The following is an 11,116-nucleotide window of genomic DNA, read 5'->3' as shown; positions in this document are numbered from 1 at the left end:
CTTTGAAATTAAAATTAATCTAAAACTGGACCGAATTCTATTCTGTGATCATCTGCACTAATTCGAGAAGATATTCAATGTCTACATTTTACTTTTAATAAGTGAAATACTAAATTACATTAAACAGAATCGTTTAAAACGTTTAAAAAGATATGGTGATTTATTAGAAGAGAGAAATTTTAAAAAAGATCATATCGATAAAATTATAAAATAATTTAACAGCGAAAAAATAATATGAGAATAATTATTACGTTGTATACTTAATCTTCATTATCATAAAATATTTTGACAAATACTAAATAAATATTAAATATTTGATGAATTTTTTTATTAGAAATATCCTATTTAATTTCTATTTAAAATTTATATATATAAATAATTCCTTAAAACTATTAAAAACAATCTAAAAACAAAAAAAATCATGAATTATAAAACTAAAAAAAAAACTACATTAATTCATTCATAGATAATCAGATTTTTCTATTTATTTATAAACCGAATGATGCGTGATTTACACCATAAGAAATTATTTAAAAACTATTTTCCTCTTGAAAAATGGGAACAAATACAATAATGTCATACACGTTTAAAATAATGTATCAATGATATTGTAATATCTTTACGATGTTAAATTAAAGATTAAAAAATAACTGATAGATGGGTCTAAGTTTTTAAAAAAGTATAAAATACATTATGAAATGAATAGCAGTGCCATCTATAAGTGCAATAATATACTAAATATACGCATCGAAATACATTATCGATATAGTAGATTTCTATAATATCTATAAGTTTATTATATATTTTTTATATCTTCAGTAGATCATAATATCCTAAGTAATTTAATAATGATAATTCAATTTATAAAATTAAATATAAAAAAAGTTTATCATCTAGTTATTTTTAATTAGGAAATTAAACAAAAATTGATAATTAAAATACTACTAATTACTTCTTAGAAAAATAAATAAATGAAATAAATATCAATCCGAGTAATAATAATAGTGAATTTTTTCAAATTTTGGAATATTCAATAATATTGCCTTGACTATTTTAATCTATATTTATTCATTAAAATTCATGAAAATTTGATTTTTTTTTCACAAATTCCTCAATATAGTTAGGTATATCATAAAAATATAGAAAAAAATGATATATATCATTTCAAAAAACATAAATATATATAACTATCAGTTTTTCACATTATATATAAAATTCAAATAAATAATTTCTTAAACTAATATTTTATATAAATAATTTTATAATAATTTTATAATTTTATAATTTAATATTTTATATAAATAATTTTTTTTTTATAAAAAATAATAAATAATATGATTTTAGAAATAATAAATATACTTGCTCACGTATTTTGATATTCTTATAAACACTATATATCTTAAAATTTTCTTTTTTTAAATATATAATATTAAATATATTATTTCTTTAAAAACAAACAAATTAATAATTAATAAAAAAGAGGATTGACTCACCCATGAAGAGATTAAAAAAACGTTGATACCGCTCGATGATTCTTCAATACACTTTCCACTAACAAATTTATGAAATATATAATTACAGCGAAATAATATCCATTTTCGAGTAAAAAAATAAAATAAAATGATTGAATCTTATACTTTTTAGAAGTAATGATATAATATAACACGTGATAATATAATAAAACTTCTTTTTTAACCACTTTTTCACATTTTTCACTGATCAAAAAATTACGTTGCACTAATAAATTGATTTTATCGAATTACTTTGAAATATATCGAAAGATCGATATATCGACTAAGATCGAACGAATAACCAGCGACATCTTGCATACTCGAAATTAATCGATTTTTGAAATTAAGAAGAATTATTTATATATTATTGTTATATATTATTTATATAATAAAAGAAAATATAGTATTTTTATTAAAAAATTAAAAATACTAATAAAAAAATAATTTTTAATATTTACAAATTCAAAAGAACATTTTTTTAAATATTTTATGCATTTTCATTAGTTCCATTCAATATTTCAAATATATAAATTAAATTAAAATAAATTTTTAAAAATATAGAATTTTCAGAAATGAGTTTCGATACTTATATTTTATATTATATTTATATTTTATATTATATATATTTTATATTATAGAATCTTAAAAAATATGTAAAATTTATTACATAAAAAAATAATAACTTTTAACAAATTAAATATATTGCAAAATTATTTTTTTATAATCATTATTTTATATAATTTTTAAAACTTTAATATTTTTATTATCTATAAATTATTTAGAAATAAAATGTATCAAAATTATTAGAAAATAAAATCAATATTATTATCAATATAAATAATTAGTTTTAATAAGATTTCATTTGATATTTTAAAAAATCAATCGAACCATTAAATTGAATGATTAAATTTTTAATTATTAAAATTTTAAATTATAATAATAGCATATATAATATGATAATTGGAGATAGTTTTTAGGTTAGGAAAGATTTGAAAATGATAAAATTATGTAATTATGTTATCATATCATTAATACTGTTGTTTATAAACAAAGAATTATCATGTTTAGATATGCAATGAAGCACTATTTAAATATTTTGATTGATGTTGATATTTTTATTGAAATATCTTTGCCTCGCTAATAAAATTTTGAATAATTGTGTTTACTAATATAAAATTATAATAATAAATTTATTATATTAAAGAAACTGTAAATATTCAGCTAATATAAGCATCTTAAGCTTACTTTAAAGTTTTTAATATCTGTTTAAAGATATAATATAAATATCAATATATAAATAATTTAACAAATAAAATACTAATAAAAAATAAAAATAAAATCAATTTGTATTTTTATTTTGTTTTATTATCACAGTTGACATTAATGCAACAGATACATAATAATTATAAGTATATTGATAATTACTAAATATATATAAACATATGGATTCATTGTTATATTTTCAATATTGCAGTTATTATATAGTAACTGTTATTATAAAATATGAACTTAAAATATATATTTACAACATATCGCAATATATTTACGATATGTTATTTTTAGATTTATTTTAGATATATATATAAATTTTCTACATTACGCAATTGTAATTAATCATTATTTTGAAAGATTTTAATAGTGCTATCATATTGTTATATTTTAAAAAGTGCAATATATAATATTAATAATTGATGTTAAATTTTTCATACCATCAATATAATATTCTAAAGAAATGTGAAATTCTTAGGACTTAACATTTTAAGATGCAAAAACCAAAAAATAATTCAATTTATTATGTGAATACAAACTTAAACATTAGGTTCTGTCTCACTTAAGGTAATTTGTTTAGGAGGTGCAAAATCAGCTTTCCATACATTTTCTTTGCAATGTTCAACAGCCTTAAATAAATAAATAAGTAATATATATATATATTTAATTATAATAGCATTATATAATTGTATCATTTAGCATTAATATTAAATACATAAATGTCGGCAAATTTTATTTGTAACACTGTGATGATATATAAAAGAAAAACATGAAATAATGTAGTTGCATATTATACATTTCATGAAACTTTCATTATTATTAATTTGTATTATTTATATATTATTTATTGGCATTTATATAAAATTACTCACATGCAATAAAATGAATTATTTTACTTACTTTACATTCACGAGCCGTTTCATTAGTAGAACACCAATAAACAGGTCCCCATGTACAGTGTTTTATACGATTTTTTTCATATGATCGTTTAATTCGTAAATTTTCCAAAGATATTGCTGAATAATCTTTGGGTGCACAAATACCCATTTTACTACAAATTTTATCAATATGTTCACCTCTTTTAATAAGATTTATTATGCTTTTTCCATAAGAATTAATAAGTATAGTACACTAGAAACAAATTTCATAAAAATTGAAGTTAATTAATAGTTAATTAAATTAAAAATAACAAAAAATTCAAAAACAAAAAAAATATATATTACATTTTTTTACCTTATGTTCCATATTTGATGGCAAATATTGACATACTTTAGATATTGCTTTTTCAATGTTATCATCAATAGTTCGATCATTTATTTTCGATATAATTGTTTTGCACATAGTACATTCTGTTATAGAAGCTATTATTATAATAAATTACCATTATTATAAATATATATATTTATATTTTAATTTATTGTTTACATTAATTCATTTATATTTTATTATAATAATATTTTATAATAATTAATAATTATTATTATAAATTTTTTATATACCTTTCATTTCTTCTATCAATTTTGTACATACTCCAAGGAAAGAGCAAACCTGCTTAGGGCTAACATCTTTTGTGATAATATCAATTATAGAAGAGGCATATTTATTAACAAACCTGTTACATCTTTTATGGATAGTTTTTGGAAGATGATTACATACGCTATGCACTGCATTTTCAACTTTATTCTTTTCTTTATTATTATCAAGAAATTTGTCAATATAATGCATAGCAAATTCACAAACAACACAATCTACATTATTTAAATCATCTGATATTTCAGTATTTATTGGATCATTTGGTATTTCATTAGTTACTAAAATAAAAGATATATTTTTAAAAAATAAATTTTATAAATAGCATATTTTCTTAATTTATAAAAAATTTATATATAAATTTATATGCAATTATAATGCATGTAATACATACAAATTTCACCATCTTTGTCAGTAATAAATTCACTTCTTGGACCAAGATGTTCAGTAGGATCACATAATTTAATATAAACACATACTTCTTGAGGTGTTAAATCTGCCAGTAATAATTCTATAAGCTCTTTACTATAACCTTTGACTAATTCTGTACATTCATCAACTAAACTATGTGGCAAATGAATACATAATTTATCCAATTGAGCTTCTATGTTTGCCTATATAATATTAAATAACAATATAATACATTCAATAAATTCAATATAATACATTCAATATATTTAAATATTTAAGAATATATAAATAATATAATAATTATTGTAACCTCGGTCTTGTTATTTTTTATAACATCGTAAATTTGTGTTACAGCAAGTAAACATAGTGGACAACTAGGTTTATTCTGTACTTTTTCAAGCATATACTTCTTTGGAATACTTTGCCACATCTTCATTAATTTTTCATCTGGGCATAAATGCAACATTGAACATACCTGTAAATAGCACTTTAAAATTTCCTATATATTTGATAATAATTTGTAATAAACTTGTACACTAACTTGAGATGGATCAATTTCTTGAGCCAAAATAGCTACAATAGCATCTCCATAAAGATCTACAAATTGTGTACATTGTTCCGATATAGATTCTGGTAATTTCTTACATACTTTTGCTAAAGTTGTTTTTACTTTTTCCTGAAGCATTAATATTATTTATTTTAATATTATATAATATTATATATTTTTTATTAGTATATTATTATATAAAAAATATAAATAAATATTCTAAATTTATTACCTCTGTTGTAGGATTTGTAATAGCTTCTTGTATAAAATGCAATATATATTCACATAATGCACATGTTTCTTTTCCTTGAGTTCCTAATGATTCTCCTAACATAGGAAATGGTACTAATCTTTCAATAGGCAATTGCATTGTTTCAGCTTGTGATTTATTCAATTCTTCATTATCATTTTTCAAATTTTCATTTGCATTTTGGAAAACACGCATTCCAATTTCACCTGCATCTCTAGGTACTAAAGGCCAAATTGGCTCATTCTATTTAATATATAACTTTTTAATTAATATTATTTTATTAATGGCAATTATATTTAAAAAATACATAGAAGTATATTGCATTCTGATGGATTCAATTTCCAAAACAGAATTTATATTTAATATGAAATAAATAAATAAAATAATACAATGAAATACAATGATACCCACATTTGTTTATATTAGATAGTTTCTACTTGCAAAAATAAAAAGTGGCAAATGACTAACTTAAAGGCAGAATCCTGATTAGAATGCAAAATAGTTTTGTATATAATTAAATGAAAAAATTTTATTGACCTGTACTGTTTTTCCTGGAGTAGGACATATTCCCATTATTTTACAAATAATATTGCAATTTAGACCTTTCTTAAGATATTCATATATTTGTGGATAATATTCATCAACTATAGCAATACACTAAAAAAACATATATATATAAGATTAAAAACTAAACTATTATGTGAAATATATACAGTTATAATTCAATAATATTTATTATACCTCAGTAGAAAATGAGTTGGTCTGTTTGCATAATCCTTTCAATACTTCTTCAAATTCTGTTTCTGTAGTATTAGCTACCAAAAGATCTTTTAAATGTCCTACAAGTTGTTCACACAATTTACATGGAAGATCATCATTTACATCGACCATACCTACGCTTGAAAGTGGTCTAATTTCTACTTTTAAGGTCTAAAAAATATATATTATTTAATTAGTTATAATATTTGAAAATTTTTCAAAAATTTTATATTATATATTTATATATATCTTTTAAAACTTACTGTATCAATATCTTCATGTTTGTGAAATTTATTACTACACTGACCAGATAAATGACAAATATTTTGAGCATTGAAATTTTCTTGTAAATGAGTATATAATGTATCAAAGTAAGTTAGAATTGTAGCAGAACAGGCATCTGAATAACTATTAAATTCTGCACATAAATTAAGCATCTGTTGTAATATTTTATCACGAGGAGTGTTATTTAATTTATGCTCCATATGTGCTGCCACAGTGAAACATTTTGAACATTCATCAGGTTCAACTTCATCTTTTTCCAAAGAACGAGATTTCAACTCTTTAATCTAAAATACAATATTTTCAAAATATTTTAACATGAGTAATTACAATATATAATTGTAATATATATTTATATAATATATATTTGTACATATAATTATTTTATTAAAAATTTAATTTAATTACCTCAGGTTTGGATGATTCATATTTTACAATTAATTCATCTATATGAGCAGAATTACAAAGTCCAGCAACAGAACAAACAATAGATGGATTCATTTGAGATGCCAAAGTTTCAATAAGCTCTGGAATAAACTGATCTACAATTGTTATACATTCTTTCACAATTGGTTTTATATGAATAAGTTTACAGCTTCCTTCAAAAACGTTTTTTATATCCTCTTGAGTTTGATTGCTTTCTAATTGATCATGAGCTTGTTGAACCATGTCTTTACAAATAGTACAAACACTATCATCATCATTTGGTACTTTCATATGTTTCCATACTTTATCAATGCAATGTTTAGTTGCATTACATCCACTTGCAGTTCTATATTTATATATGATAAAATGATTTAATATTAATTTAATTTATAATAATTCATAATATATTGAATATATAATTTATTGAATGAAAAATTATCTATATTTATCTATATTATTATTTAAAATTAGATATTAATAAAAAATTTATTATGAAGCTAAAAATTATACAATATATAATAGAAATTTAGTTAATTATAATTAATTAAATATCAATGGCAATATAATGTTATTAATAATGTTATTAATAATATATATTATTAATAATATAAAAATATAAAAATATATATATATATATTTAATTCAACCTACTTAATGTTTTCACACCAATATGAAGGTCCCCATGTACATTCTTGTTCACCTAAAAGATGAAGATCTGCTGGACCCTCAGCTTGTATTACTACTCCTGCTTTACAAACTAAAATATATAATAAATATGTTTAAATATTATAAAATATTATATAAGAATGATAGAAATGGATTGAAATGATTTATAGAAATGAATTAAAAGATTTAATTTTTTTAGAATATAACTAACTTATTCTAAAAATAATATAAAAACAATATATTTAATATTTTTATTTAGAATAATATAATTGGCAAAAAACATATAACAATTTGAAAATATATTTAAGAAGAATATTCTAATCTAAATAATTCTCATCAATTATTCTATAGTACATACTTAATTGTTAAGCACTGATTCATCTGATTCATCTGAATAAGCAAATCCTATCTTATGTGACTAATGATTATAAAATGTACTAATAATATAATAATATAATAAAATTAATGTTACTTTTCATAGTGTAATAAGTTCAGTTTAAAAAAAAAAATAATTTCAATAATATTATGATTCCAAGATACAATAATAATATTGCGTGACAAAAATTCGAAAATTATAGCGTAACAAATATATTTCGAAAGAATAAAAATAATATACAAAAAAATAACATAAAATTACGTCGCAATTAAACAAAGAAAAGGATTAAATTAATAATCAAGATACTTACCAGCAAGGATCGCGCAAAGCGCAATCAAAATGTTCATCTTTACCGTTTAACTTTTCAATCTCCGTTGCGATAAGCGTACCAATACAAACTTAAGAATTTAATGATTATTTCTTTGTTATTTTCTTATACGTATTATACGTATTAATGATACTGTTCAAAGATGACGTACAATTACCCTTGTAAAAAGTTCCGTATTAGAGAATTCTATCGATGTATTGCTTAACATTCGTCCACCAGGCGCTACTGTCAAGTGACTCTTCTAGCGTTTATACGTATTCTTTGACCGATGTATTTCTCATTCCCTCTCTTTCTATGATACTAAGTAGCCAATAGGAGTATAACATTCTATCACGTGATATAAATCTTCCTTATTCATCGATACAAGAATAAGTTTATATTGTTACATTCTTAAATTGTGAAACATCGTTAAAATTTTGTTGAATTAGAAATCCATATTCATATTACTTTTTTATGGAAAAAGTTAAAATAATATTAAAAATTATCGAATTGATTTTCACTACAAATAATATTCGTAGTGTCATCTATCGGAGTGTACATAAAAAGTGCGTGATACAAAAAAGAATTGTCATCAAGTTAAAGTGCCGTTTTCTTTTTCTTGTGATCGTGATTTAGTGTTTTCATTAGATACATAATTTATCTTATAATAATAAAAAAAATAAACAAATTAATAATAGAACTATTTCTTACAAAACAAAAAGATTGTTATCGGATCTGAAGTATGTATATAATATTCGATAACAAATAATTAAATTTAAGACAAATGATATTTTGATCGATTGCAATGTTCGATATTTCTTTGTGACGGAATAGTGCAAATAATGAAAATTAAATTAAATTATTGTTTTGTACGAAATTTTTATTGTTTCATTTAATTAAAAAGTAAAAATAAATATAATATATAAAAATAATTTTTGTCTTTATTATATTCTTACAATATTGTAGATTATAATATAAAGATAATTTGACATCTTAATTCTTCTTAAAATGAAATGTGTTTTGGTTATTTTTTGTATCGAATATCAAAAGTGTGTTTTTATATAAAAAATATATAACAAAATTAAAGTTTAATCTGTTCATTATCGTATTAATAATTAATTATTAATATTTCTAAATATTATAAATATTAAAAATATATGTATAATTAAAAAATTATTATTAATACGTAAAAATAAAAAAATAATAATTTCAAAATTATAAAACATATAACATATTTTCAAATTTATATAATTATATTCAGATTTACTTTGTAAGTTTCCGTTAAAATAAAAAAATATCCATACTAAGAGATAAAAGTAAATTATATTATAACATTAAATTTCTTATGTTCACATTATCGTTTTACATTTTGTCGATATAATAACCGTTCGTGTCGATATTAACCATTAAAAAATAAAATATGTTTACTGATATATAATATCATGTTTTAAAAATATTAAATATAGTAATAATATTGTAATAATTTGCATTTCATATTTTCATATATTTAATTATTTTATTGTAATTTTCAATTTTACTATAAAAAGATAATCTTATATATCAATCTTATATTTGTTCAAATTCCATAAACATTTATAATCTTTATTTGCAATTCATAAATATAACTTGAGATATTGTCATTATTATAATTGATGCAATATCAAACACAAAAGAAAAAAAATAGATATATAATATTTCAAATTAATATATTCAATTATATATTATATATTTTATTTTTAAATTTTGAAAATTACGAAGTAAGTAATATAATTATATGTCAGAATGTCAAAGTTCAACCATATTTGAGAGTTGAAGGATAATGATTTGCTGTAGATAATATGTAATATAAATATATAAAAAAAACTCTAAATAGTGATGTTACTTTAACGTATTATTATCATGAAAAGTATTAAAAACTTTGTGCGATAAATCCATAAAAGATATTTCTAGAAATAAAAATTATGCATTTTAATTAGAAGATTAAAGTTTATTTTAGTTTAATCTATGTTATTAAAAAAAAAAAATAAATGTTTAAATAATATTGATTTTTTATTTTTTCATTCATTAAAAATAGATCAATTATGTCGATTTACTTATTCATATTATTATGATATTAGGAATTATTATTATAAAATATATAATATAAATTGTACAATTTGTACATTTTTAAAATTAAAATTTTTTAACGTCTGTACTCTTTAAATTTTTGAAATTTCATTATCAAAACGATATTTTTTTTTCTTTGTTAAATTTGAAATATAGTGAATTTTTTATTTTTATTATGAAATAAATCTAATAATTATTTAAAATTTACGTTTTAAATACGTTATTTAAATTTATATAATAATATAATAATAAAATAAAAAAAATTTTAATTAGTTAAACTACTTTTTAATCAAAAAAATGTTAAATAAATGAACCAAGTGTGAAAGTTTTGTTGTATTTAACTTGCTTATGATTCAGAAAATATTAATTCATAAATATTATATTTATATTTTATTTTTAATATTTTATATAAAATTTTATATAAAAATTTTCCATAAATTACTCTTAAAAAAATAATTATTCAACGGTTTCCGTGGTGTAGTGGTTATCACATCCGCCTAACACGCGGAAGGTCCCCGGTTCGATCCCGGGCGGAAACATTTCTTTTTTTAATATTCAATAATTTTTATTTTTAGTCAAAAAATTAAATTATATAATGTCATAAAAAAATAATTAATCTATTTATTTTAATCTATTAATTAAATATTTATAAAAACATTTATAAAATTTATCGTAT

General features: G+C 19.8%; 1 protein-coding gene and 1 non-coding gene across 4 annotated transcripts; one reads left to right on the top strand and one right to left on the bottom strand.

The window, feature by feature from the left end:
* Nucleotides 1-2,871: 2,871 nt before the first annotated feature.
* LOC408808 (prosaposin) lies at nt 2,872-8,612 on the bottom strand. Of its 3 annotated transcripts, XM_006562656.3 has the most exons (15): nt 8,507-8,612; nt 8,338-8,425; nt 7,637-7,742; nt 6,968-7,331; nt 6,541-6,846; nt 6,260-6,448; nt 6,056-6,175; nt 5,501-5,761; nt 5,263-5,397; nt 5,032-5,196; nt 4,705-4,924; nt 4,280-4,591; nt 4,014-4,141; nt 3,681-3,911; nt 2,872-3,409 (listed from the first exon to the last, which is right to left on the bottom strand). In XM_006562656.3, the coding sequence occupies exons 2-15, from the start codon at nt 8,372-8,374 to the stop codon at nt 3,320-3,322; spliced, it is 2,664 nt and encodes an 887-aa protein (XP_006562719.1). In that variant the 5' UTR covers nt 8,375-8,425; nt 8,507-8,612; the 3' UTR covers nt 2,872-3,319. The 3 variants fall into 3 exon arrangements, with proteins under 3 accessions (XP_006562719.1, XP_392338.3, XP_006562720.1); XM_392338.7 differs by having other exon boundaries at nt 8,338-8,596; XM_006562657.3 differs by having other exon boundaries at nt 4,014-4,129; nt 8,338-8,596.
* Nucleotides 8,613-10,906: 2,294 nt separating this feature from the next.
* Nucleotides 10,907-10,979, top strand: TRNAV-AAC. The gene has a single exon. It is a non-coding gene; the product is annotated as a tRNA-Val (tRNA).
* Nucleotides 10,980-11,116: the final 137 nt, after the last annotated feature.

Source organism: Apis mellifera, linkage group LG4, assembly GCF_003254395.2.
Source record: "Apis mellifera strain DH4 linkage group LG4, Amel_HAv3.1, whole genome shotgun sequence".
NCBI lineage: Eukaryota > Metazoa > Arthropoda > Insecta > Hymenoptera > Apidae > Apis > Apis mellifera.
The sequence above is the reverse complement of the archived record's forward strand: the minus strand, read 5'-3'. Positions and strand labels throughout refer to the sequence as shown.

What these genes read in the sequence shown, in the direction of transcription:
- LOC408808 (XM_006562656.3), bottom strand. Translation starts at nt 8,374, where the DNA reads ATGAACATTTTGATTGCGCTTTGCGCGATCCTTGCTG. An exon ending in TATTGGTGTGAAAACATTAA is followed by an intron (nt 7,332 to 7,636) that starts GTAGGTTGAATT and finishes ATATAAATATAG; the next exon opens with AACTGCAAGTGGATGTAATG. An exon ending in CATCAAATATGGAACATAAG is followed by an intron (nt 3,912 to 4,013) that starts GTAAAAAAATGT and finishes ATTTGTTTCTAG; the next exon opens with TGTACTATACTTATTAATTC.